This window comes from Aquila chrysaetos, unplaced genomic scaffold (assembly GCF_900496995.4).
Source record: "Aquila chrysaetos chrysaetos unplaced genomic scaffold, bAquChr1.4, whole genome shotgun sequence".
Taxonomy (NCBI): domain Eukaryota; kingdom Metazoa; phylum Chordata; class Aves; order Accipitriformes; family Accipitridae; genus Aquila; species Aquila chrysaetos.
In genome coordinates this window covers 57,048-84,429 of record NW_024470393.1, presented here as the reverse complement: position 1 = coordinate 84,429, position 27,382 = coordinate 57,048, and the positions used below count along the sequence as shown (strand labels likewise).

The following is a 27,382-nucleotide window of genomic DNA, read 5'->3' as shown; positions in this document are numbered from 1 at the left end:
TGAGGGAACGTGTCACACATTGTGGGGACGTGTCACACCCTGCCAGAGATTGTATCGCTCTCATGGAAGTCCTATCACCCCAGTGGAGCAGATGTCAACCCTGCGCAGCACATGCCAACCCCGTGGAGGACGCGTCAACCCCTGTAGAGGAGATGTCACCCCGTGGAGGACATCTCAATCCCATGAGGAACGTCTCACCCCCGTGGAGGACATGTCACCCCCACGCAGGACATCTCAACCCCACGAGGAACCCGTCACCCCCACGGAGGACATCTCAACCCCCACGAGGAACATCTCACCCCCGTGAGAAACATCTCAACCCCCCACAGAGAACCCATCAACCCCGTAACGGTGCAGCCGCGATGGCCCCGCAGTGACACCGCGGTGTCCCCATGGTGTCCCTGTGTCCCCCCACCTGGCGTGCTTCTCGGTGCTCTCGGCCATGGCCAGCGCCCGTCCCAGGGCTGCCTTCACCTCATTGACCAAAGCCACCTGGGCGTCGGTGCCGCTGCCTGCCGCTGCCAGACTGGCCAGGAAGAGCCGGGCCAGCGCCGGCGTGTCCTTGTCCTCGGCGTTCTGCGTGTGGGGCAGGAGGTGGTCCAGGACAAAGGCCAGCACGCTACAGTCCTGTGGGAAATGGCGGGGGGAATCAAGACACCCACGCAGAGCGACGGGGAACCCCGTCACGCAGGGTGACACCACCATCCCGCCACACAACAGAGTGACACCGCCACCGTACCCCCAACCCCACGCCACCAAGACACCCTGACAATGGGTGTACGGACGCGCACGCTGCTATGGGGTGACCCTCGGGGACAAGCGACGTCCCCTTTAACCCTGTCCCGGTTGTATCTTCACCTCTTTGATGAGCTCGGACTGTCCCACGGTGTAGCTGTAGTTGGCGATGAGAGTGGCGATGCCCACGTAGGAGCGCACCAGTTCAGCCAGTAGCCGCAGGATGGTGGAGGTGGGCATGAGGGGTTTGGAACCCTTGGCTCGCTGCCGCTCTTCCCCGCGCTCCCCGTCCTTCTCCTTCCGCCCCTCCCGGCCCTCCTCGGGGCTAGCTGCTGCCGGCAGGTGCGGGGGGGGACAGAGTTAGGGGACTTGGGGACACACGAGGGGACGTTGAAGGGCTTGGGGATGTGGTGGGGACGTTAAGGGGCTCGGGGACGCGGAGGGAATGTTGCAGGATTTGGGGACACAGAGGGGATGTTGGGGGGCTCAGGGATGAGGAGGGGACACTGAGGGGCTCGGGGACGTGGAGGGGACGTCGGGGGGCTTGGGGACACAGAAGGGACATCAGGGGGCTCAGGGACATGGAAAGGACATCGGGGGGCTTGGGGACACAGAGAGGACATGAGGGGGCTCGGGGATGTTGGGGGTGCATCGAGGGGCACAGGGAGGTGATGTGGGGATGCCGGTACCTTCTCCCTGGGGCGTTCCCGACGGTGGCGTCTCTGCAGCGGCTCCATCAGCAGCAAAGACCTGGGCCTGCAGGAGCCGAGGGGGGGGGGAACATCAGAGCCGGGGGGGGCCCGCAAAACCCCACAGCCCCCTCACAACCCCCCCCGGCACCCCATATCCCCCCCTCCCACCCCAAATCCTCCTCCCCTCCCCAATAACCCCCTTCCCTTCCCCATACCTCCTCCCATTGCCCTGTGGCATTCCTTAGGAACACTCCCCCCAGACCCCACCCCCCCCCCCCCCCTCCAAGCCCCCCCCCCGACCCCCGCAAAACCCCCGTCCCCAACTGACATTGATGGCGAAGCCGGCGGGGGGGTCGAAGTCACCGGGCTGGCGCGTCAGGCTGCGGTACTGCTGGTACATGTCATCCCCGATGTCGGAGAGCAGCTGGCTGACCTCACTGGGGGCCGCGCTTTTGGGGTCCCCCTTATCACCTTCAGGGGAGGCGGGGGGCACGTGTGAAAGGACTACCCCCAAAGAAAAGCCTTAGGGACACCCCCAACTTGCCCAGGGTCTCTGACCCACAGGCGCATCCCACTGGGGGTACCCCAATTTTTCCCCCCATGTGCACCCCACTCCCTGTGGGCACCCCAATTCTTCCCCCCAAAGAACATCCCACTCCTTGAAGACACCTCAATTCCTTCCCCACCCCTGGGGGCACCCCAATTTCCCCCCCGCCATGGGGGGCACCCACTTCTTCATCCTCCATAGCTATCCGTTTCCCAGTGTCCCCCATCTTCCTCCTCCTCCTCCTCCTCACTGCCCCCCAAAACTCCCCAGGGGGTGACTCTAATCCCCCAGGCAGGGATGTAATCCCCAATGGGGGTGTATAATTCCCGGCGGGGGGGGGGGGGCCCCAAAATCATCTGTACCCTCTTCGGGCGCGTGATAGGCGGCCAGGGCGTTCAGCATGTCGTAAATGACGTCCTTGATGGGGTCGGGGATCGCTGGCAGCGCCGCTGGCTTCACCGGCGTCGTCTTCACCAGCTGCACTGCGTTGGGACCCTTGATCCGCAGGTTCTCAAATTCATCGTCTGAGGCTGTTGGGGGGGGGGGAGAAAGGGGGTGTCAGGAAGATCCCCACGGATTTGGGGGACCCCCAGGTTGTCACCCTGTATAGGGTTTGCGGGTGCTGGAGCTGTGGGAGCCTCATTTTAGCACCAAAGGGACATGTAGGACCTATTTTTGGGGGCTAAAGAGACCCCTACGGTCCCCATTTTGGGGGTAAAGGGACCAACTGGGACCCTTATTTTGGGGGCAAAAGGACACCTGCGACCCCTGTTTTGGGGTTAAAGGAATCCTTGGGACACCCATGTTGTCACCCTATATAGGGCTTGGGGGTGCCAGAGCCATGGGGGCCTGTGGGATCCCCATTTTGAAGGTAAAAAGACTCCTGGGAACCCCCATTTTGGGGTCGCAGGAACCTGTGGGACCCCCACGTTGTCACCCTGTATAGGGCTTGTGGGTGCCAGACCTGTAGAGACCCATTTTGGGGCCAAAAGGACCTGTGGGACCCCCATATTTTGAATCTAAAGGGACCCTAGAGATCCCCATTTTGGGGTCACAGGAACCTGTGGGACCCCCGTTCTGGAGCCACAGGCATCCACATGGTAACCTCAGGGACCCCTGGGACCCCCATTTTGGACCTATGGGGAGCCATGGGACCCCATTTCAGAGCTGTAGGCATCCATGGGAACCACAGGGATGCCTGGGACTCCCATTTTGGAACCACAGGCACCCACGAGACCCCCCCATTTCTCAGCCACAGGCACCCACGGGAGCTGCAGACACCCCTGGGACTCCCACTTTGGAGCTGCAGGCACCCACAGGAGCCACATGGACCCCTGCGACCACCCATTTCTGAGCCACAGGCACCCCTGACACCCCATCTTGGAGCCACAGGCACCCATGGGACCCCATTTTTGAGAAACAAGCCCCCACGGGACCCCATTTTGAAGCCACAGGGACCCACAAAACCCCATTTTGGATCACAGGGACTGCCATTGGACTCCGTGCTCCCCACCCCACGCCTCCCCCGAGGCTCACCGGTGCCGGATCCACGGGGAGCCGGCAGGGCGATACGGATACAACCGGTGGCCACCTCAGTGAAGACGTTGGGGCTGCGGCAGGCAGCGGGACCCAACACCCGAAGGATGTAGTTGACTTCTCGGGAGCCCAGGCTCCCTGAAACCACCCCCGAGGTGGTGCTGCCCGCTCCGCTGGTGGCCGCCGACCGCACCACCTGGGAGGGGCGAGAGTCACCACGTTGGGGGACACACACATGACATTGGGGGGACCCATAGGCTGTCCCCTGACCAGGCTGATGGGGGGGGCTGGTCCTCCTCAAAAGCCCTGTACCCTCTCTGAGCTCCCTCCTGCCCAAGCCCAGAGCCCCACCCAGACCCCCATCTCCCCCATCCCCAGTGTCCCCTCGTCCCCAGGACCCCCAATTCCCATGTCCCCTAGACCCCCAATTCCCATGTCCCCTAGAGCCCCATCTGTGATCTCCTTAGCCCCCCAGACCCCTACCTCCCCGATCCCCTTACCTGCCTGATCCTTGTCCCCCAGACCCCCAACTCTTCCATCCCCATCCCCAAGCCCCCCGTCCCCTCATTCCCAAGCCCCACCCCCAGCACCTTCTCCATGGTGTGCCGTAGGGTGCACGGATCCTCGATGATGTGCCGGAAAAGGAGAGTGACGAGAGGGGTGAAGCCGGTGAAGCCGGAGCTCTGGGTGAGCCCCAGGATAGTGCGGGTGCTGCGGAGCTCGGCAAAGAGGAGGGCGTGCTTGTGGTGTCGGGTGAGACGAAGGCAGAGACGGAGAGTGGCATGGAGAGTATCGGGGTCTACCGGTACCCCCAACATACTGACGCACGCTCGGAGAACCGCTGGTACCGCTTCTTCTGCCAGACCTCGCACTGGAGCTTCCGACCATCCCGAGGGATCCTCCGGGGAGGGGGAGGTGGAGGAAGGGGAAGGGGAGGATGAGGATGGGGCTGCCGAGGCTTCCTCCTCCGACGTTGGCTCTGGGGCTGCAAGGATGTGGGTTGTGGTGAGTCCCCCAAAAGCCTAGCAATCCCCTGTGGCTCCTCTGACCCCCTCCATGGCCTCTTAGACTCCCCCAGGGCCCCCAAATCTTCCCCCCCAGCCCCAAATCCCCCCAGTATTCCCCCCAGAAGCCCCCTCTATCACCCCATTTCCCCCCCCTCCCCGAGTCCTGTATCCATCTGTGTGCTGTGGTTCTGGGGGTGCAGGGACATGGGTCACCCCCCTCAGCCCCCGAATTCGCCCTTATACGACCCCATTCCCCCAAATCCCCGTATCCCCCCACCTTTGGGGGTGCAGGGACACAGGTCACCCCCCCCAAACACCCTAACAACCCCCCCCCAAGCCCCCAAATTCCCCCCCCAACCCATAAATCCACCCCTTCAGCCTCAACCCCCACATCCCCTCCCAAGCTCTCCACCCCCCCCCCTTCCCCAAATCGTCCTGTGCCCCCCCTCCCCCCCACATACCAGGGGGCTCCTCCTTGCCCCTTCCCTCCGGATCCCGTCCTTCCTCGCTCGCTCGCTCGCCTTCGGCACCGTCCTTCCCTCCCTTGCCGGATCGGGGGGCTCGCAGCAGCGTCAACATCACTGGTCGCCTGTTTCCCGTCTCCTCGTTCACCTGGATGACACCCAAGTGACGACGAGGGGGTGCTGTCGACCCCCCATATCGCGTGTGTGCCCCCCCCACCTCATTGCGGTGACACCAGTACCTGCACCATGGTGGTGAACTGGACAGTGTAGCGGCGGCGGCCGGCGGTGAAGCGGACGCTGGTCTCGCCGGCACGCCACGCGGCGTCGATGGTGCTGTTGTTGCTGGCGCTGTAGCTGCACCAGCGACCCGAGCGGTCGTCGAACCAGCGCCAGTTGTTCCCAGTTGCCTGGAGGTACTGGGAGAGGAAGTGACAAAGATGGGGAAAAGGGGTGGTCAGCAGCGTGTACCCCCAAGTTTTGTCCCCCCAACCCCACTCAGAATCTCTGAGTGCCACCATGTGTTGTATCCACCCACAGCGTCATGAGCACAATCTGTCACCCTCCACAGGACCCTGTGTGACCCCCCCAGGACCCCATATTCTTCCCCAGGACCCCATGTGTCACCCCATAAGCCCATGTCCCCACCCCGGGACCCCACGTGTGTCCCCACAACCTCATGTCTCCCCCTTCAAGACTTCGTGTGACTCCCTAAGACCCCACGTGTCCTCCCATGACACCGTGTCCCCATCCCAGTACCCCGCGTGTCCCCTCGTGACTCCACGTTCCTCCCCAGGACCCCATGTGTCACCTCAGGGCCCCTTACGGTCCCCCAAGACCCCACCTGTGTCCCCACAACCCCATGTCGTTCCCCCCCAGGACTTCGTGTGACCCATATCCCCATCCCACAACCCCACGTGTCCTCCCCAGGACCCTCTGTCCCTCTCCAGGACACCGTATACCGCCCAGCCTGCCCCATTCCCATCCCAGACCCCCCATGTGTCCCCCAAGCCCCCTATGTCCCTCCCCCAGGACACCATAACCCCTCCCCAGAACACGTCCCCCCCCCAGAACACCCTCTCCCTCCGCAAAACCCCATATCCCCACCCCACAACCCAGTATCCCTCCCAGGATGCCCCATCCCAGACCCCCTGTGTGTCCCCCTCAAGCCCCCATGTCCCCCCCCAGGACCCCCACCTTGTTCATCTGAGCCCTACGCTTGGAAGAGACAGCTGTCTTCTCGTAGAAATCAATGAGAAGCAGGACTGGGGTGATCCACCTTTTGGGGGAAAACACAAGTACGTCAACTGGGGGGTCATGGGGGGGCACTGGGGGGGTTTTGAGGGGCTGCCCCCCTTCCTTACTTGGGGGTCTGCACCTCCTTGTGCTCCTTGGCGGCTTGCAGGCAGGGCTGCACCACCTCCAGCAGCTTGATGAGGACATCCAACACGCAGCTTGATTCTACCACCCGAGCGCAGGGCAGCTTCAGCTCCTATGTGGGGGGGTCACCCAAATGTCCCGGGGTTCAGGGACACCCCAAAAACCCCCAAACACCCCCCAAAAAACCTAAAGACCCCCCCAAACCTGCACGCTTTCACACAAAGAGTAGGATTTTAGAGAGAAAATCAGCATTAGGAAAACACCGTCAAAGTTAAAACATGAATACGAGAACGAAATACAGCAAAGGTGCCCCCTCAGATATTCTGGGGTGCCCCCATCGTCTCACCTCAAAGAGGAGGGTGAGGAGAAGGATCCGAGTGGCCAAGTTAGAAGCTTGAGGTAAAGTCGCCATTTGACTGATCCATTCTGACACCGTTTTGGTATCGCTGGTGGTGAGGGGCAATGCCGCCTTGATGAGGACGTCGGCCGCTTCCCAAACCTAAATTTTGGGGTGTCAGGGCATCACCTGCACATCAAGGTGACCTTAATAGTAGAGGGGATGCTTTTATTTTTACCTGTTTGACCACTTGTTTAAGGACAGAGTCGCGGTAAGCAGCCCCGTTGCGTTTGACGGCCGTCATGATGAGGTCGCACACACGGTAGACCGTGTCGGGGAGTTCATCCAGGAGTTGGGAACAACCGGGAAGCATGGAGTCAGTGAAGGCCAAAAGCTCGGCCGCTTCCAAGGGTTCGGCCCCTTCGAATTTCTCCAGGCATTTAGCTTCTTCTTCTTCTTGGCGTTCGCGGGCACGGCGTTCTTCTTCTTCTTTGCGGCAGGCTGCCTCCTGCGGCGGCGAGGACAGGGGAAGAAACGGGGGGACAGGGTGAGAAGTGGGGTGGTAAGGCAATAAATGGGGTGCAAGGGGCACAAAACGGGGCTCAACAGGACATAAAATGGAGTCACAAAGTGAAAAAAAAAAGATTGCAGGGCATAAAGTAGGGTTGGTAGTGCACAAAATGGGGTCGGGTAGGGTGAAAAATGGGGTGGCAGTATGACAAATGGGGCCCAAGGGGCACGAAATACAGTCAGAAATAGAAAAGGGGTTGGGGAGCACAAAACAGGGTCCAGGGGGCACAAAATAGGGTCACAGCATGAAAAAAGGGGTCAGAAGAGCACAAAGTGGGGTCCAGGGGGGTATAAAATGGAGTCACGGGGTGAAAAAATGGTTTGGAGAGCATGGAATAAGGTTGGTGGGGTGAGAAATGGGGTCCAGGGGGCACAAAATGGGGTCACAGAGTGAGAAAATAGATAGGGGGGGCATGAAATGAGGTTGGTGGGACACAAAATGAGATCATTGAGGAGGAAAAAGGGGTCGGGGGGCAAGAAATGGGGCCCAGGGAGTGAGAAAAGGGGTCACCGGGCAAAAAAAGGGGCAATGAGGCAAGAAATGGGGTCAGTGGGGGTGAGTAATAGGGTCACAGGGCAAAAAGGGGCGGGGGGGGGGGGGGGGGCAAAAACAAGGTCCAGGGAGTGAGAAAAGGTATCGGGGAGCTCACAAAGTAGGGTCTGGGAACAAGAAATAGGGTTAGAAAATAAAAAATGGGGTTGGGGGTGCAAAATAGGGTCAGGGGGCACAAAATGGGGTCACGGTGAGAAAAGGGAGCAGAGGGTATGAAATGGAGTTGGGGGGGTCACAAGAGAGACTCAAGGGGTGAAAAACAGGGTGGGAGAGTGGAAAGCGGGGTGCGAGAGGCACAAAACTGGGCTGGGGGATGTGGGGCTCCCATTCTAAACCCCGTGTCGTAGTCCCCCCATCTCTGTGTCCCCCCCCGCAGTGTCCCCCCCTACCTCGGGGGACTCTGCCCGCTGGTCCATGGGGATGTCCTGACCCAAGGACATAGCAATGGCCCGCATCATCTGGTCTTCCTCTGACATGCTCAGGTCCTGTGTGGGGGGGGACCAGAGGTGAGGTGAGGGGCTGAGGAAGGAGCAGGAGGTTTTGGGGGGGCTCCCCCCACCCCCCCGCACCCCTTTCTTACCCGTACCACGCCCCCCATGAGGGGAGGAGGGTGGGTGAGGAGGTATTCGGTTGCTTGCTCCATGGTGTTGGTGTTGAGCAGAGCCTCCATGGCATGCTCCCGGGAGAAACCCATATCCATCAGCTGTAGCAGGGAGGGACAAAGAGGGGTTAGGGGGGACAAGAAAGGGTTTTGGGGGGACAAAAAGACAGTTTTGGTGACAGAAAGAGGGTTTTGAGGAACAAGAATGGGGTTAGAAAGGACTCAAAAGAGGTTTGAGGGAACCAGAAAACCATTTAGGAACAGAAAGCAAAGAATTGAAAGGGACCAAAAAATGGGTTGGGGGGGGAAAAAAGAGGATTTAGGAAGACAAAAAAATTGTTAGGGAAGATCCAGAGAAGGTTTGAGGGGACCAGAAGGGGGTTTTGGGGGGAGAAAAGAGGATTTGATGGATCAGAAAACAATTGGGGGAGGATAAGAAAGCAGTTGGGGGCGAGAATGAGAAAAGAGTTTGAGAAGATAAAAAAAAGTAGTTTGGGAAACAAGAATGGGATTTTGGGGACCAGAAGATTGTTAGGGAAAATCCAAAGGAGGCATGAGGATCACAAGGGAATTTTGCAGGGAGAAAAAGGGATTTGACGGATCAGGAGATGGTTGGGGGGATCAGAAAGGAGTTTGGGAAGAGAAAATGGGGATTAAAAAGGGCAGAAAAAGGATTTTGGGAGCAGAAAATGGGTTTTGGAAACAAAAACAGTTATTAGGAAAGATCCAAAGAACATCTGGAAAAACCAGTAAGGCTTTTAAGAAACAAAGAAACAGCTTAGGAAGAACAAAAAGAGATTTGGAAATCACCAACAGCCCCCCCCAACCCACCATTCTCCAGTTCCCACCTGCTGCAGCTGCTGCTGGTTAACCTGCGGTTCTCTTCGGGGTCCCCCTTCCTCGCCCCCCGTTTCCTCCTCGCCCCGGGAGCCCTCCCGTTCCCGACCCAGGCGTTCCCGGATGAGGGGTTCTCCCCGTAGGATGTGACAGAGGATGGCCAACATGGATTCCGCCATCCGACCTCCATACACCTTCAGCGGCCGCCGGTTCCACAGCTGCTTGATGCACGTGAATGCTGCCTGCAGGGACAGAGGAGGAAAGAATTTGGGGTGAGCGGGGAGAAATCTGGGGGGGGGACACCCCCTCAGCATTGGCTCTACGTGCCCCGTATCCTTCCCCGGCATGTAAAGGATCCTCATGTCGACTGGGTGCGCTCTGCTTGCCACAGCCCCCCAAGCCCCCAGGGCTCCCTGTATCCCCCCTAAATGTGTCCCCAAGTTGGCTCTGTGCCCCCCAAGTCCCCTCTGTGCCCCCCAAGTCCCCTCTGTGCCCCCTCAAACCTCCTCCACAGCCCCTGAGTCCCTTCTACATCTCCCAATCCCCCTCCACAGCCCCCCATCCCCATCTGCAGCTCCCTCTGCACCCCCCAAATCCCCTCTGCACCCCACTCAGCAACCCCCAAGCCCCCTGCACATTCCCCTCTGCAGCCCCCAGCCCCCCAAGTCCCTTCTCCATCCCCCAAATCCCCTCTGCACCCCACTTTGCACCCCTCAAGCCCCCTCTGCTACCCCCCCAGCCCCACAAGTCCCTTTTCCATGCCTCAAGTCCCCTCCACAGCCCCCCAAAGTCCCTTCTGCGCTCCATTCTGCACCCCCCAAGCTCCCTCCGCAGCTCCTCCGTCCCTATCCCCACCTTCTGGGTGACAACGAGAAACCGCAAGGCGCTGAAATGGGGTTGACCGTGAGCAGGAGCTTTCGCCGGCAAAGCATGGGGCGATTCCAGTACCGTACTGGGGTTCACCATTTTCTCCACCAACATCAACCAAGCGTCCAAAAACTCCCCGGTACCGTCAGGTAAATCAGGGTGCTCCAATCCTTCCGCTACCGGCACTTTACCCCCCATTGATAGCGCCCAGTTGAAGGTTCTGGGTGGTAAAAGCGTAAAATAAGGAAAAACAGAAGGGGGTCCTCAAATTTTTAGGGTGGGGTTTGGAGGTGGGCTTACTCGAAGAGGGCGTTGTGGCCGCCGGAGCAGAGGAATTTCTGCAGCATGAGGTGGTAGGGAAACTTGCGTTCATCGAAGAGCATGGGCGAGGTAAAGCCCACCGAGCAAATGAAGAAGGTTAGCCTAGGGAGGAAGAGGAGGGGATAGGGAGGGGTCAGGCTCTGCCTGCGGGCAGCCTGGCCACGCCCACAAGGCACCACGCCCACAAGGCACCACGCCCAGGCCCCCATCCCCAGGCTGTGTGCTGCTCTTGCTTCTCAAATCTGGGATGCGTGGCATACAAGCCCCGCCCACAGGCTACTAAGCCACACCCCCACCCCAGCCCTACCCTTTGGCTCAACCTCAATCAAGCCCCACCCCTTTGTCTTAGCTCCACCCCCTCCCCTTGACTCCACCCCAATTAAGCCCCACCTTTCTGCATAACTCCAGCCTAAACTCCACCCTTACCTGCAGCCCCACCCCTTCCCCTTAGCTCCACCCCATTCCAACCCCACCCCTTCCCCTTGGCCCCACCCACCCCCACTTATCCTCAGCCCCACCCTTCTCCTTTGGCTCCACCCCCAGCCCCCCCCCCTTTCCCCTTGGCTCCACCCTCCCAGGCCCAATCCTTATCCTCATCCCCACCCCCTCCCTTGGCTCCACCCCCAGCCCTTCTCCCTTGGCTCCACCCCTTTCCCCTTTGGCTCCACCCCTCAGCCTGACCCCTTGGCTTCATCCCCCAGCCCCACCCCTTCCCCTTGACTCCACCCCCCAGCCCCCACTCTTCCCATTGGCTCCACCCCAGCTCCACCCCTTCCCCCCTTGGCTCCTCCCCCCCGGCTCCACCCCCCCGGCTCCACCCCCAGCCCCACCCCTTCCACTCGGCTCCACCCCCAGCCCCACCCCTTCCCCTCAGCTCCACCCCAGCCCCACCCCTTCCCCTCAGCTCCACCCTCCCAGCCCCACCCCTTCCCCTCAGCTCCACCCCCCAGCCCCACCCCTTCCCCTCGGCTCCACCCCTCCCCCCTCAGCTCCACCCCTGGTCCCACCCCTTCCCCTCAGCTCCACCCCCCCAGCCCCACCCCTTCCCCATTGGCTCCACCCCCAGCCCCACCCCTTCCCCTCAGCTCCACCCTCCCAGCCCCACCCCTTCCCCTCAGCTCCACCCTCCCAGCCCCACCCCTTCCCCTCGGCTCCACCCCTCCCCCCTCAGCTCCACCCCTGGTCCCACCCCTTCCCCTCAGCTCCACCCCCCAGCCCCACCCCTTCCCCTCAGCTCCACCCCTCCCCCCTCAGCTCCACCCCCGGTCCCACCCCTTCCCCTCAGCTCCACCCCCCCCAGCCCCACCCCTTCCCCCGGCTCCACCCCTTCCCCCTCGGCTCCACCCCCCAGCCCCACCCCTTCCCCTCAGCTCCACCCCCCCAGCCCCACCCCTTCCCCTCAGCTCCACCCCCCAGCCCCACCCCTTCCCCTCGGCTCCACCCCCCAGCCCCACCCCTTCCCCTCGGCTCCACCCCCAGCCCACCCCTCCCCCCTCGGCTCCACCCCCAGCCCCACCCCTTCCCCTCCACTCCATCCCCCCAGCCCCACCCCTTCCCCCGGCTCCACCCCTCCCCCCTCAGCTCCACCCCTTCCCCTTGGCTCCACCCCTTCCCCTCCACTCCACCCTCCCAGCCCCACCCCTTCCCCTCAGCTCCACCCTCCCAGCCCCACCCCTTTCCCCGGCTCCACCCCTTCCCCCTCGGCTCCACCCCTCCCCCCATTGGCTCCACCCCCAGCCCCACCCCTTCCCCTCGGCTCCTCGCCCTTGGCACTCACCGGAAGCGGGGGGTGGGGGTGTAGGGGGGGGGGCTGCCAGCTCAAGCCCTTGGTCAGCAGTTTGGTGAGGGCGGAGGCGGTGGCGCGGGCGGCCGGGGTGGGGGCGGGCGCGGCGGCGGCGGCGTGGTGGCTCCGGCGTTGCCGAACGGGCGAGCCCACGCACAGCTTCACCAGGAGCCCGAAGAGCTCCGCCAGCGCCCGGCCCAGCCGCGACGAGGCTGCGGGGGGGGGAGAGGAACGCGTCACGGTGTTAGCCACCCCCCCAAAAATGGATGGGGACCCCAAATTCCAGCATCCAGCCCTCTAGGGGACCCCCACGTCCAGCACCCGAGACCCCGGGGACCCCAAAATCCAGCACCCGAGCCCCCTAGGGACCCCCACGTCCAGCACCCGAGACCCCGGGGACCCCAAAATCCAGCACCCGAGCCCCCTAGGGACCCCCACATCCAGCACCCGAGACCCCCGGGGACCCCCAAAATCCAGCACCCGAGCCCCCTAGGGACCCCCACATCCAGCACCCAAGACCCTTGGGCCACCCCCCCAAGAAACACCCCAACATCTGGGCTCTCCCGCTCACCTTTTCAGGGACCCCCTATCCATACTCCATTTTTGGGGACCCCTGTGTCCAAGCTACCCCCCCCCCCCCCAAAACCACCCACATTGCCCATCCTCTCCCCGCTCCCCTCAGCAATTCAAGAGGGCCCCCCCCACTGTTTTTCTTGGGGGGGACCCCTCGCTGTTTTTTTGGGGGCCTCCCCCACCTGCTGTTTTTTTGGGGACCCCCCCGCCCTCACCGGGAAAGCAGGGGTTTGATCTGTTTGATGCGGGCGGCCATGGCAGGGGTGATCTTGGCCTTGGCCTTGGGGTCGGCGGCGCTGGGTTCGTCCGTCTCCATGGGGGCCAGGGCTTCGCTCTCCAACCCCATCCCCTCCAGTAACCCCTGGGCTGGGGGTGGGGGGGGGGGTTCGCTGCCCACCGCCCCCACCCCGGGGCCTGGACCCTCCGCTTCACCTTCTGGAAGGAGGCGGAGAGAAAGAGGTGAGCGCCCCTAAAGTGCTGCCGGGAGTCCCCTAGAGACCCCCCCCCCTTCCCGTAGAGACCCCCCTCAACGACCCCTCCCAAGCTCCACCATTCCTCCTAAAGACCCCCCTTCCAGAGACCCCCCCTTCCCCCTGAAGACCCCCAAAGGCCCCCCCTTCCCTCTAAAACCACCCAAAGACACCCCCAAATGCCTCCCCCTTCCCCTAAAGACCCCTCTCAAAGACCCCTCCCAAGCTCCCATTCCCCCTAAAGACCCCCCGAAGGCCCCCTTTCTCTCTAAAGACATCCCCAAATGTCTCCCCCTTCCCCTAAGAACCCCCCATTCCCCTAAAGACCCCCCAAACCCTCCCCTCCCCTAAAGCCCCCCCGTTCTCCTAAAGACCCCCCGTTCCCCTAAAGACCCCTCCATTCCCCTAAAGACCCGCTACAGACCCCTCCCAAGCTCCCCCCATTCCCCCTAAAGGCCCCCCTTCCTTCTAAAGACCCCCGCTTTCCCTCTAAAGACACCCCCAAATACCTCCCCCCTTCCCCAGAAGACTTCCCAGAGACCCCCCCTTATCCTAAAGAGCTTCTTTTTACACCAGATACCCCCAAACACCTCCCCTCTTCTAGAGCCCCCCCCAAAACCCCCCCTTCCCCTCAAGACACCCCCTAAAAAAATCCCTTTCCCCTACAGACCCCCCCTTACCCCAAAAGACCCCCCCCAAAACCTTCCCTTTCCCAAGAACCCCCCAAAGACCCCCCCTTCCCCTAAAGACCCCCCCAATCCCTCTTTTCTATTAAATATTCCCCTCTTCCATTAACGACATCCCCTTTTTCCATTAAAGACCCTGCCAAATACACCCCCCACCCCTATAAAACCCCCCCACATCCCTACAGACCCCCCCCCCCAAAACCTACCTGCCCTCTTGCCGCCCTGGGGGGGGCTGGGCGCTGCCTTCTCCTCCTTGGGCACCAGCTTCTGCATGTCGGCCTGCCCGAACTCACACCCCGGGGGGAGGCTGCAGGGGGGGTATATGAAAACGCGGGGGGGTCATTGGGGTGCTCTATAGTTTGGCAGGGGGAGGGCTCCTCAGCACCCCCCTACGCCCTAAGAGCCCCCCCGATATCCCATGTGGGAGGGGATGCCCCCCAGATCCTCCCCCAAGATGCTCCTCACCCCCCCCAAATACTCCCAAGATCCTCTTGAAACCCACCAAATCTTATTGAAGCTCTCCCAAGATGCTCTTTAACCCCCCCCAAATCCTTCTCACCCCCCCAGGATCCTCTCCAGACCCCCAGATCCTCCCCAAATCCTCCTCAGTCCCCCAAAGTCCTCCTCAACCCCCCCAGATCCTCCCCAGCCCCCCCCCCCGAAACTCATCAGCCCCCCAAAATCCTCCTCACCTACCCAGGATGCTCCCCAGTACCCCCCCAGATCCTCCCCATTCCCCCTAGGTGCTCCCCATTACTCCCCAAACTCCTCCTTGACTCCCCCAAAGTCCTCCTCAACCCCCTAGATCCTCCCCAGTCGTCCCCCCCCGTCCCCCCCCCGCCAATACCTATTAGGGGTACAAAGCGACAGCAGCACGGTGCTCTCCCACACCAAGGAGCAGTAGAGCTGACTCAGTTTCCCCAAAACGCTCAATCCCAACTGGGATCCCCACTGGTTCACCGAAATTGCCCGGATTTCACTCTGGGGAATGAGAAAAAGATGATGACCCCCCCCCCAAAATATGGGGCTGGGGGGGTGTCCCCCTTCCAAGTGTTGCGTCCCGTCCTCTTTACCTGCCCCACGCGACACGTGTGGACGAACATCATGATGTAAGCGTGAGCGGCGGTGAGGGCGTGAAGGAGGGGGGTGGCTTGCGCCGAGAGGGTGGCATCGGGGACGCTGCCAGCCCCCGCCAGCTCCCGCAAGAGCACCGACCCCCCCGGCGCCTCGATGGGACGGTGGAGGGGTTCCAGCGCCGAAAGCACCGCTTCCAGCTGCAGCAAACCCTCCTGCAGCACCTTCGGCTCGTGAGACAGCGTCTGGGGGCGGGGAGAGGAGGTAGAAAATTAGGGGGTTAATCAAGATCTGGGAAGGGGGGGAATCAAAATCTGGGAAGGGGGGGAATCAAAATCTGGGAAGGGGGGGAATCAAAATCTGGGAAGGGGGGGAATCAAAATCTGGGAAGGGGGGGAATCAAAATCACAGCAGAATAAATCACAATGTGGGAGCAGCAAATCAAAATCAGGAACACGAAACTATAATTTGGAAAAAGAATCAAAATCTAAAACAAAAAATTAAAACTGGAAGAAAGAATCAAAATTGGGGGTAATATTAAAATTTGAGAAAAAGTAAAATTCAAAGAGAGAATTAAAACCTGAACCAAAAATTAAAATTGACAGGACAACTTACAACTTAAATAACAAATCAAAATTGCCATCGAATGAATTAAAATTTCAGGAAAAAACTAAAATTCATAGGTGCGAATTCAAATTTATTGAGGCAAATCCGAATTTTGCGGGGAAGTAAAACGGCAGCTGGTGTCCCCAGGACGGCACCCAGCATCACCCCTGCACTGGCATGGGCACCCTGCCATCCCCCACCTGCTCCCTGTCAGCTTTTCGGGGTTCCCCCCAGACCCCCCCCCCCGCCGAGGCCCTTCTGGGGTCTCCCCTAGACCCCCGTCAGCTTTTTGGGGTGCCCCCCCCAAGCCCCTGATGCCTTTTTGGGGTCCCCCCTAGACTCCTATCAGCTGTCTCGGGTCCTCTGCCCAGAACCCTGTCACCTTTTAGGGGTCCCCCCAGCCCCCCCAAAACACCCACTGACCTTTTTGGGGTGTCCCCTCAGTGCCTTGTCACCTTTTTGGGGTCCCCTCAGACCCCCACTGCCCCTCACTGAGGTGGGGGACAGCATCAGCGCCCTGCCAGCCCTCACCTACTCCCCAACTCCATTTCAGGGGCTGCCGTTGTCCCTCCCAAACCTTTCTGGGGTCCCCCCCCCAGCACCCCAAAACTTTCCCCCCCATACCAGGATAGATTTGCAGACTCCGGCTACGGCCTGACAAGCGGCGGAGGTGGGGAAGTCAACAGGAAGATTGGGGAGCCCCAAAATCGTGACAAGGGGACGCAACCCCCGTTGAGCCACGAATTCCTGGCAGTGATCGTCCGTTGTGTTGTTGCTGAGGATTGACTCCACGAATTTCATCTTTGGGGGGGGGGGAAATTTGGGGGTTCAGGGGGGAAATTGGGGTTTGGGGGGGGTCCCCAAAATCCCAACAACCCCCTAAGTGGGGAGTGAACCCTCTTTTTTCCTCACCACATTGAGAATATAATCCATCAGGGGGATGGGGATGCGCTCCTCCGTGCCCACCACCCTAAAAATCAAAGACGAGGTGACGTTGAAAAGTGTCCACCCCACCCCCGCCAATCTCTTATTCCCCCCCCCCAAAAATACTCACTGCTGACTGGGTTCGGTCTCGCTCTGTTGGGTAGCGCTGAAACTCTGCATGGCCTGAACTTCTTCCTCCTCCTCATCCTCGCTCGAAGCTTCTTCAGCGGCGTGGGGGGAGCGAGGAGGGGGGGCCGCCGCTGTCCCGTCTGCTTTTTGCATCGAGGGTTTCTGGCAAATGTATTTGGGATCCCGGCCCAAGCTGCAAATCTCCTCTAAAAGCTGAAAAAAAAGGGACAGGGGGGGACCAAAATTTTAGGGGGGGGGGCCCTTGGGGTGGTCCTGGTACCCCAAAAACGTCCCTCGTGCATCACCTTGATGATGGCAGTGGTGGCGTCGGTCTTTAGGGTGGGTTGGTGCCGCATCAGCTCGTCCACGGCGCTGCCCAGGTTGGAGGCTGTGTCTCCTGTGGGGGCACAGAGATTTTTTTGGGGGGGGGGGGGGCCTCCTTGCTAGAAAACAGCAGCGGGGGGGAGGGAGGAGTTTCCCCAAAATAAACAGAAGCACCCCAGAAACGATAAACAACCCCCCCAAAAAAGTGTATTAACAGGCCGCCAGTGCGGCCCCGAAACAGCGGTGAGGTGCCTCTCCCGACACCCTTTCTCGTACAAATGGGTCTCCCCCTCACAAAAATAAGAGACCCCCCCCGCAAAATAAAGGATGACCCCCCCCACTGCAGCTCACCGAGGGGGTCGGAACTGCGTCGTCGTCGCATGGCAGGCAGGTAATCGGGGGAGAGCAGCACCTTGAAGAGGCGCTCGAAGGGTTGGCACTGAACGAAGGATTGCAGACCCCGGGCATTGAGACAAAGAGCGCTGAAAACGTTGGGTAACGAACCTAAAACCTCTCGAGTAGCCGGTACCTTTAAAATAAAATGAAAAAAAGGGGGGTAGGAAACGTGGGGCAGCCCCACGGCGTGTGGGGAGAGGGCGCGGGGGATGCGTAAACTCACGTCTTTGATAAGGAGAGCGTGGAGCATGACGTCGGTGAGGCCGTTGTCCTGCAGGGAGGAGAGCAGCGAAGGCTCCTGGAACACGAAGACCGTCACCACCTCGGTCGCTGCGGCGGGAGGAGAGAGACGGGGGGCACTGAGGAGGGGGGGGGCGGGTGCATTGTTTTTTTTGGGGGGGGGGGAAGGATCCCCAAATCTTTTCCCACCCCCCCAAATTCCCCTTCTGTCGGGTTTTGGGGGCGAAGCTCACCCAGGAGGAAGAGCGAAGGGCCGTAATATTCGGCGTTGCTGATGATGTGCTTCAGGGAGGTGGGCAGCGAGCCGTCCATCACTTTTTTTGGGGGGGAGGGGGGCACAAAAAAAGGGGGGTGAGGGGGTGATGCCCCCCCTCTCCAATGTCCCCTGGGGGTTAGGGACGTCGGGGGACACTCACCATGGCGGATGCCGTCGGAGAAAGCGGGATCTTGGATGGCTTTTTTGAGGAAATTCAGCATGGATTTGAGCAAGGCGGCGCGTTGGGGGATGCATTGGACTCCTAAAGCCGGGGTGGGGGGGGACACACACACACACATAGGCGTGAGCCCCCCCGCAGTGGTGTCTCCAACATCCTCCCCTGGGGTGTCCCCAACGCCAGGGTGTCACCTACCACCGCGCGGGGAAGAGGCAGTGGCGGTGCTGGTGCTGGGCACGGCGGCGGCAGCGTTTGCCGGCGGCGCTGGATCCTGTCGGGTTTCGCTCGAAGGACCAGGGCTGCTCTCCATGGCCACGTCCGTCACTGTGTGGGTGACCGTGACATCAGAGGAGTGACAAATGACATCGGGGGGGGGTGACACTCCTTTTCCCGCCCTTCTCCTCACCCTCCATGTCTGTCTCCATCTCCTCGCCCTCGGGGAGGGCGGCAGCGGGGGGACGCTGCACCTTGGGCTTGATGACGAAGGGACACTCGCGACGGCACAGATCCACCTCGTGCTGGGGGGGGGGGAAGGAGATCCTCAGCACCCCGAAAAGGTACTCAGCACCCCAAAATTAGGGGTGTCGCGGGGATGGACATGCTACCTCGAGGCGGTAGATGAAGATGGAGAGGCCGCTGTGTGACTGGAAGGCGGCCATGTCAAGGTTGGTGATGAGATCCACCACCCGCACGGCTCGGGTGACAAAGGTGATTTGATCCTGCTCATCCCCCAGGAACTTGATGACCTTTTTTGGGGGAGAGGGGATAAAAAAAAGGGGGTGAAGGGATCTCCAAAATATTTAGGAACGCCCCCCGCCCCTCCCATGGCTTCACGCTCACCTTTAACAATGCCTCCATCATGCCGCAGGACACCAAAGCTTCGCCGCCGGCATCGTAGCTGGCCAAGTGGTAGAGGAAGGAGAAGAGAGCGGTGGCGAACTGGTGGGGATAGGGCTCCATGGAGGGGTCTGGGGGGGGTGGGCAGGAGGGTGTTAGGGTGGGTTAACCCCCCGCAAAGTAATTCAGGGACCCCCCCCCCCCTTGGGATTTCTGTGAACCCACCGATCATGGCTTGGATACAATTCCGGACTAAAACGGGAAGAAAACCGTGATAAGAAGCAGTGCCAGTACAATCGATGATGCTGCTGAGTTTTGGGGTTCGCTCCAGATGCACGATGGAGGTGAGGGTCCGCAAAGAAGCTGCCTTGATGTCCTGGGCGGAGGGGAGCACGGGGTGATGTGGGTTGTGTTTTTGGGGGGCTGGGGGGCTTATTTTGGGGAGGGGGGAGCTCCTCACCATTAATTGCTTGTCGGTGATCTGGAGAACGTCCACCAATTCTTCAATGAGGCCGTTGTACAAAATACTGTTGGCCGACTCCTGCAAGGCGTTGGAATACACTGCAAAAAAAAAAAAAAAAGGGGGGGTGTCACCCAAAAAAGCCCCCCAGACCCCCCCAAAACCAACCCCCCCCCCCCCATTAAAACAACTTTTCCCTAATTAAAAACCGTTAATTAAGACTAATTAATTCTCCTACCCAAAATGGAGATGGCGTGGAGCCGGGCTTGCACCGCTTGTAGTCGTTTCTTGTGGTTGGAGAAGCCGTGAGCCAGGCGGATGTGAGTGAAAAGGAGCATCTAGAAGGGAACAGAACAATTTGGGGGGGTCACCATGGTGTGCCCCCCCAAATTCCTCAGGTGCCTCCCCGTTTTTGCCCCACTCACCTGCTTGTCTTTGGGGATGCTGTACATCTTGGTGAGGGACTCCATGATCTCCGAGGGGCTCTCCGAAATCTGGGGGGGGGGAATGGGGATGGGACGCAGAGAGAAAATGGGGGCACACAGAGAAAAACAGGGGTGCAGAAGGTGGGGGCCCCCCCAATTGATGCTGTGTCCCCCCCCCCGCAATGCTTACCTTGTCCAGCTGCTCGATGTGAATGTAGTGTAGGGTGGTGCTGGTGGCCTGTGGGGGGGGTTGGGGGGGGGTTAGGGGGGGCCCTGGTGTTTTGGGGGGCTCCCCCATGTCCCCAAGTGTCTCCTGTGTCCCCAAATGTCCTCTGTCACTCACCCGCTTGTCCACCTTCACCTCGACGCCCGGCTCGGCGTAGAACTCGAAGTGGAGAGTGGTGGCGCTGGGGGGGTACTTCTGCGGTGGGGGGGGGACACACAGGGGTGAGTGGGGAGGGGACAGCAGTGTCCCCTCCCCTGGGTTGGGAACATGGGGGACATGGGAGGGGTGACAAGATCAGGGTTGGGGACACAATGGGGGCGACACGACTAGGTTTGGGGACGCCAGGACATAAATAAGAGTGGTGACAGAATCAGGCCCGGGGACACCAGGACACAAGAGGGGTGACAGAATCAGGCCCGGGGACACCAGGACACAAGAGGGGTGACAGGATGAGGTCTGGAGACACGATAAGGATGACATGACTAGGTTTGGCGACACCAGGACGTAACAGGGGTGACAAGATTGGGCCCGGGGACACAAGAAGGGTGACAGGATGGGATTTGAGAATACAAGAGGGGTGACAGGATCAAGTTTGGGGACACCGGGACACAAGAAGGGTGACAGGATCGGGTTTGGGGACACAAGAGGGGTGACAGGATAAGGGCCAGGGACACCAGAACACAAATGGAGTGACAGCATCAGGCGTGGGGACACAAGAGGGGTGACAGAAAGGGACTGGGGAACCCCAGGACGTGATAAGGGTGACAAAACATCGTTGGGGGACCCTGGACATGATGGGTGACACCAGGACGCGATGAGGGGACACGAGATGGCATCGGGGGACCCTGGGACTTGATGGGACACACACACACACAAGACAGTGTTGGTGGCCCCAGGACATGAAAGAGGGGACACGACAGAGTGGGGGGACCTGAAAACACCTTGAGGGGACACGGGACAGTGTTGGGGGACCCCAGAACCCAATGAGGGGAGATGGGACAGCATTGGGGGACACTGAGGGGAAATGGGAGAGTGTTGGGGGACTCTAGGACATGGGACGGTGTTGGGGACCCCAAGATGTGACAAAAGAGGAGCACAAGACAGTGTCAGGGAACCCCAGGACACCCCAAGGGAACACAGGACAGCTCTGGGGGACCCCAGAATGGTGTGGAGGACCTTGAGGGGGCACAGGACAGCATTGGGGGACCCTGCGACATGACAGGTGGGGGACAGGACAGTTTTGGGGACCCCACAACATGACAGAAAACGATGATAGGACACTGTTGGGGGACCCCAGGCCACCCCGAAGGGACACTAGACAGCATCGGGGGACGTCAGGATGTGATAAAGAGACATAAAACAGCATTGGTGGACGCCAGAACATGACAAGGGGACACAAGACAATGTTGGGGACCCTGGAATGTGACAGGAGGGAACAGGTCGGTTTTGAGGGACGCCAAGATTGAGGCTCACCAGCATGTGGAGGTCCCGACAGCACTCAGCCAACCCAAATCCATTCTCTTTTCCGCCCCAACTCTGCGCGAGTGACAAAAGAAAACATAAAAGTCAACCAAAACATCGAAGGGACGTTAAGAAACACCCCAAAAACAGTTGGTGGGACCCCCACCCTCTCACCTCAGCCAGGTGCTGAAGGCGGGAGAGGAGGGGGCTTCGTTTGTCGGACCCCAACCGGGTGATATAATTGGAACGTTTGCTGAAGACGTAGAGGAGATTGAGCACCGCCAACACCACTTGCATGTCCGAGGAAGCCAGGAGCGTCGTCAGGTGCTGCGTGACACCAAACAACCCCCATCAGGTGACAAATACCATCTCTTAGAACCCCCCCAAATATATTTTTAGGGTTGCCCCCCCTCCCTGGTACCTCGATGGAGCTGTAAAGGTGACGGGAGAAGCTGTACTCGATGAGGAGAGCGGTGAAATTGAGGAGAGCCAGGAGAAGAGCTTTCAGCTGCTCTCGTTCTGGGCGGTCGCAGGCCAACATCCAGGACATGTTTTCCACCGGTCGACCCGCTTCCGCCAAGATTCCATCGAAACGATCCAGGAGATCCACCCAGTGGTACAGCTCGCACTGGGGGGGAGGCGGGAATATTGGGGGGCCGTTGAGTGACAAGCGGTGGCCCCCCGATATCTTGGAAGGGCAATGGAGAGACCCCCCACCCCATTTTAAATCCCTACATGCAGTGGGTTGGGCCCCCATCCCAATTCAAGGCAAGCAAATGGCCGCCTGTTTCCCCTCCCCAATATTTTGGGGGGGGGATAGAGAGGAATTGGGGTACCCCCCCTTGGTGTCTTGGGGGGCTGGGGAGCACCTCCCTGCTGTTTTAGGGGGGCTGAGGGGCAACTGGAGTGTTCCCCTGGAGTTTTGGGGCTCTGCAAGAGGAGGGGTTTGGAGGCACAACGGTCCCAGGACAGGGACGAAATCAGGGTGCTCCTTTTGGGGGGGCTAGGGGGGAATTGGGCTACCCCCCCTTGGTGTTTTGGGGGGCTGGGAAGTGCCTCTCTGCTGTTTTAGGGGGGCTGAGTGCCTCCCCACCATTTTGGGGCTCCACAGCCAAATGGGTTCAGAGTTCCCCCAGCCCAAGGCAGGGAGGGGGGGGAGGAATTGGGGTGCCTCTTTTAGGGGGGCTGCAGGGAAAGTGGGGTGCCCACTTGGTGTTTTGGGGGGGCTGCAAAATGTCCTTTCACCATTTTAGGGGGACTGTGAGGAAACCGGGGTGCCCCCCTTGCAGTTTTGGGATCCACCAAAAGGGATTTGGGGTCACAAAAGCTCAGGGGCAGTGGGGGAAATTGGGGTGCTCATTTCAGGGGGGAGGCTGTAGAGAAACTGGGGTACCCCTTTGGTGTTTTGAGGTGCTGGGGAGTGCCCCCCTGTTTTTTTAGGGGAGCTGTGGGGAAATTGGGGTGCCTGCGCCATCTTAGGAGACCTCTAGGAAAATTGGGGTGCCCCTCCACCATTTTGGGAAATGCTAAAGGAAAACTGGGGTGCTCCCTGCCATTTTGGGGGGGGGCTATAGGGTGTCCCCATCATTTGGGGGGGCTGCAGGGAATTTGGGGTGCCCCCCCACTATTTTAGGACTCTAGAGTGGTCCCAAGCTACACCAACCCAGGGGGGCAACGAGTTTTCCTTGGGTTTTGGGGGGCTCTGTAAAAAATAGGGTGCCCCCCCATTTTAAGAGTGCTGTGGGGTGCCCCCACCATTTTGTGGGTGCTGTGAGGAAACTGGGGTGCTCCCCACCATTTTGGAAAGGGGACTCCAGAGACATTCACCCACATCACCCCCACGGTTTGGGGACAAGCTCAGCATCACCCCAACAGCTTGGGGACAATCCCGTGACCCCCTTTGAATTTTGGGGGTCCCCCCGACATTTTGGGGTCTCTCCTAATATTGGGGAGCCCCCCCACCCCCCCTTTTCGCACCTTCCCAATGTTCCATGTCTTGATCTGCTGCAGCTCGGCCAAGAGCTGCTCATCGCCGCACGCCTTCAGCTTCTCAATGAGGGCCCGGCAGTCGGCGGGCTGGGGACAGGGACACGCTGCGTCACTTAATGTCCCCCCCCTCGCTTCTCCCCCCTCCCCAAGTGTCCTCACCCCCCCCCGCCCCTCACCGCCTCCGTGGGGGTTTTCTTCAGTTTTGTCCGATCCACTTTCATCTTGGGGGGGGCCTTGTCCTCACAATCCACCTGCGGGGTGACATCAAAACATGTGGGGGGTGACACTGCCACCGCTCCTCTGTTGTCCCCCCCGCCCCGGGTGACAGCCCCCCCCCTCCCCAACAGGTGACAGGGACAGTGTTTCCCAACCTCCCCCTCCCCTCCTCTCGGCGTGGTTTGTGGTTTCGGCGGGACTCGGCGTCCCGGCAAGCGCCGCGGCGCCGGCCGATGACGTTGCGGCCACTGGCTGAACAATGAATGTGCAAAACCCCACGGCAGCATGGGGGTGTCGGTTCCGCCCCCCCCCCCCCCCCCAAATAAACACCCCATAATTAGCACCGCGAGGTTAATGAGGGGAAGCTAATTAGCAACCTAATTAAAGACGCTGTGACAGGGTTCGCCGGCGGCCCCCCCCTCCGGTTGTGGCCCCCCCCCTCCCCGTGCTGCCGGCACGGCCGGTTTGGTGACGGTGACGCATCAAATTGGAGCGGGGGGGTGACCGACGCCAGGGCGTTGGGGCTGCCCCCACCCCGGGGGGGGTTTTGAGATGACCCCCCCTTAGAGAGGGAATGTTTTGGGGCGCTCCCCCCCAAAAGCTCCAGAAAAGCAGTGCCAGCAAAGTAACACGAGAGACCCGGATGTGTGACCCCCCCGTCCACAGCATCCCACTCCCTCATACCCCCCAGCATGGTTTCAAAGCCCCCCCCCCAAATTTTGGGGGGCCCCCCCAAAAAAATGGGGGGGCCACAGTACAGAAAAAGGAGGGGAGGGCCCTTACCGGGAATCACAGCCAGTCCATCCTCGGCCCGGCGCCGTCCCGGTTGCTCGCCGCGGGGTGAGGGGGCGGAAGCCGGGTGCTTCTGGAGAGGGGGGCAAAATTTGAGGGGGGGGGTGAGGTCTTCGTTGGGGGGGGTGTTAAATGATGGGGAGACTCGCGGTGGGTGGCCTCTAAGTGATGGAGAGAAGACTCTAAGTGATGGGCAGGGAGCACTAAGGGATGACGGGGGGCCCCTAAATGGCAGGGGGGGGCCTAAATTAAGAGGACCTGAGGGAGGGGCCTTACGGCCCAGGAAAGGGGCCCCCAAATCAAGGGGGGGGCCCCTAAGTTTTGGTGACCGGTGGAAGAGGGACCCCTAAACCACTATAGGGAACTGAAACAGAGTTAAACTATAACTGAGACTGCCCTAAAAATCTGCAAGTTGCAAAAGAATCCCCTAAATCCTGTGGACCTGAAAAGGGGGGGGGGGGGGGGGGGGCCTAAATCCTGGAGGGGGCACCTAAATCCTGGGAAGCTAGAGAAAGTGGATCCCTAAATCACTAAGGGGGGGCCCAAAATTAAGGGAAGCCCCGGGGGGGGGCCCCTAAGTGGGGGGAACCTTTAAAGAGTACCCTAAATGCCAGGAAATCGCTGAGGGGGCCCTAAGTGATGGGAAGGTCTGAAGGGGGGGAGCAAACCTACAGGGGGGGGGGAACCAAAACCTATGAGAGGGAGGCCTAAACCTATGGGGGAGAGACCTAAAATATCAATGGGCACCCTAAATCATGGGGAGGGAGGACTAAAACACCGAGGGAAACCCTAAAATGCTGGGGGGGGGGGCCTAAAAGACGGGGAGAGGCCTAAAGTATGGGGGGGAACGCTAAAAATACCGATGGGGACCCTCAATCATGAAGGGGGACGGCTTAAAATATTGGAGGGGGGCCTAAATTAAGGGAAGCCGCGGAGGGGGGAGAACGTTGAGAGAGAGAAAAGGGCCCCTAAATCACGGGAGGCCGCTGGGGGGGGGGGGGGGGGGGCGGGAGGGGGAGGGGCGGGCCCCGCATGACGGAGCCGGCCCTCCCCCCCCCCCCCCCTTGAGGGCAACGGAGCCCGTGGTTGGGCAGAGCCCCCCCCCCCCCCCCCGTTCCGTTCCGTTCCCGCGGGCCCTGCCGGTACCTGCTAAGGGGGGGTGGTGGAGAAACGGGGAGGAAAAAGGTTGGAGGGGAGGGGTCGGGGGGGGTGGGGGGGGTCAGCACCGGGCCCGGCCGCCTCCTGCCGCCGCCGCCGCACATCTTACACAGAGCCCCCGAGCCGCGGCCCCGCCGAGATCCCGCGAGAGCGGCGAGTCCCGCGAGAACAGCGGCGGGAGGGAGAAGGGGAGAGGGGGGCGGGGCTATGCTGACTAAAAAAAAAAAAGGGCGGGGTCGCTGGAGGCGCTTTCCAATGGGAAGGCGAGGGGGAAGTCTCGCGAGAGGGCTGTGAGGGGAGAGAGCGAGAGGGTAAAAATCTCGCGAGGAGTTCTGTGAGGAGGGTGGGGGAGGGGAAGGATTCTCTCACGGAGCCCCGCGTCGTACCGGGGGGTGAAACGGCTGGGCCTCGTCCCCGGTCACCCCCGCCTCAAAGGGCCCCCCCCCAGTGGTTCCCCCCCGCGCGGTAACGGCATCCCCCCCAATTTCCCCCCCCCCCCCACCTACACCTCACTCCGCTTCCCATCCCCTCAAGCACCGGCACTTCCACCGGCGGGCTTGAAGGGCGAGATCTCGCGAGGCGGCGGCGGCAGCGTCTCCCCCCAAAGCCTCGCGGACAGTGAGGCGGGGATAGGACCAGGCCCGCCCCACCGGGAGATACCGGAGAAAGAGGGGGATGGGGGTGAATGGTAACCGGGGGGGTGACTGGGGGGGGTGGGAAGCGCGGGCCGCTACCGCACTCAGCGGTCGTAACGGCGGCGGCGACGCGCGCGCCTCTCGCGAGAGCGCCGGCTGAGGGGAGGGCGAGATCTCGCGAGAGCGCGGTCGGGGGGGTTGGGGGGGGGGGGGGAGGGCGAAGGGCGAGATCGGGGTCGTCTAGAACTCATCAGCGGCGGCGCGCCCCGCCCTTGTCCAGATCTCGCGAGGCTTCTGCGGGAGCTCCCTTGAGCCGCGCGCAGTGGGGGGGGGGGGGAGGGGGGTCTGGTCAACAGTGACTCCCCCAGAACACCCGGGTCCTCTTTTATTATTAATGATTGATTTGCCTTTTTTCTCCTTTTATTCTAACAAATACAAAGTGGGGGCGGGGCCGCGGCCTACCGGACACGCCCTACAAAACGGGGGCAGCCAATGGGAAGCCGGCCCCACCCCCACCGTTCAATCAACCTGAAGACACGTGGGGAGGGGGTGTAAAAAAAAAATCCAGTGGGAACCAATCAGCAAAGCTCCGCTCCTTCTCCAGTCCGAGGGCGGGCCTGGCTCCTCCAATCACCCTCCTCTTGGCGGCATCCAATGGGAAAGAAAAGTCCTGCCCCTCCTCCGTCTCGGCGGCAACCAATGAGAAGGAGCAAGGAAGCAGTTTCCCGCGGTGGGCGGGGCTGGCGGCAGTTCGCAGCCCCTGCGTGGTGGGCTGGCCTGGCGACACCTCGCGGTGGGTGTGGGCTCGCGTGGCCACACCCCTAAGAGCACCGCCGTTCTTCCCTGCACTGGCTTCAGGCAGGAGCTCCGCCGGGTGGGGGGTGGTGCTCCCCCGCAATTCACGCGTCAACGTCCGCCCTCTCCCTGGGCGTGGCCCCACTGACCACCCACCCACCCTCAGTCTCAAGCATCAATGCCTGCACGTGGGTACAAAGCAGGCGGGGCTCCACTGCGGGGGGGGGGTGCGTGGTCTGCCGCAAGCCACACCCCACTGGGCGGCCCCACTCAACCCCACCCTATGGGCTTGGGGCCCCACCTTA

General features: G+C 60.9%; 1 protein-coding gene across 1 annotated transcript in view; it reads right to left on the bottom strand.

Moving 5' to 3' along the window:
- The window catches only part of LOC115338224 (E3 ubiquitin-protein ligase HUWE1-like), a 47,872-nt gene extending 22,197 nt beyond the window's left edge, over window positions 1-25,675 (bottom strand). Inside the window, 49 exon segments of the mRNA XM_041121902.1 lie at window positions 416-627; window positions 859-1,067; window positions 1,425-1,491; window positions 1,756-1,898; window positions 2,337-2,504; window positions 3,511-3,706; window positions 4,101-4,495; window positions 4,979-5,129; window positions 5,221-5,397; window positions 6,176-6,257; window positions 6,343-6,470; window positions 6,705-6,857; window positions 6,934-7,203; window positions 8,208-8,303; window positions 8,399-8,521; window positions 9,268-9,498; window positions 10,112-10,343; window positions 10,424-10,546; window positions 12,222-12,253; window positions 12,255-12,440; window positions 13,018-13,235; window positions 14,163-14,263; window positions 14,804-14,937; window positions 15,030-15,275; window positions 16,261-16,437; window positions 16,549-16,606; window positions 16,691-16,902; window positions 16,995-17,086; window positions 17,365-17,542; window positions 17,633-17,739; window positions 17,883-17,963; window positions 18,066-18,167; window positions 18,279-18,407; window positions 18,490-18,601; window positions 18,689-18,829; window positions 18,924-19,051; window positions 19,146-19,296; window positions 19,381-19,481; window positions 19,619-19,718; window positions 19,806-19,874; window positions 19,996-20,043; window positions 20,149-20,226; window positions 21,505-21,567; window positions 21,667-21,819; window positions 21,914-22,120; window positions 23,470-23,568; window positions 23,658-23,732; window positions 24,481-24,562; window positions 25,636-25,675. Of these exon segments, the coding sequence (XP_040977836.1) occupies window positions 416-627; window positions 859-1,067; window positions 1,425-1,491; window positions 1,756-1,898; window positions 2,337-2,504; window positions 3,511-3,706; window positions 4,101-4,495; window positions 4,979-5,129; window positions 5,221-5,397; window positions 6,176-6,257; window positions 6,343-6,470; window positions 6,705-6,857; window positions 6,934-7,203; window positions 8,208-8,303; window positions 8,399-8,521; window positions 9,268-9,498; window positions 10,112-10,343; window positions 10,424-10,546; window positions 12,222-12,253; window positions 12,255-12,440; window positions 13,018-13,235; window positions 14,163-14,263; window positions 14,804-14,937; window positions 15,030-15,275; window positions 16,261-16,437; window positions 16,549-16,606; window positions 16,691-16,902; window positions 16,995-17,086; window positions 17,365-17,542; window positions 17,633-17,739; window positions 17,883-17,963; window positions 18,066-18,167; window positions 18,279-18,407; window positions 18,490-18,601; window positions 18,689-18,829; window positions 18,924-19,051; window positions 19,146-19,296; window positions 19,381-19,481; window positions 19,619-19,718; window positions 19,806-19,874; window positions 19,996-20,043; window positions 20,149-20,226; window positions 21,505-21,567; window positions 21,667-21,819; window positions 21,914-22,120; window positions 23,470-23,568; window positions 23,658-23,702 (6,704 nt within the window). The 5' untranslated portion in view covers window positions 23,703-23,732; window positions 24,481-24,562; window positions 25,636-25,675.
- Window positions 25,676-27,382: the final 1,707 nt, after the last annotated feature.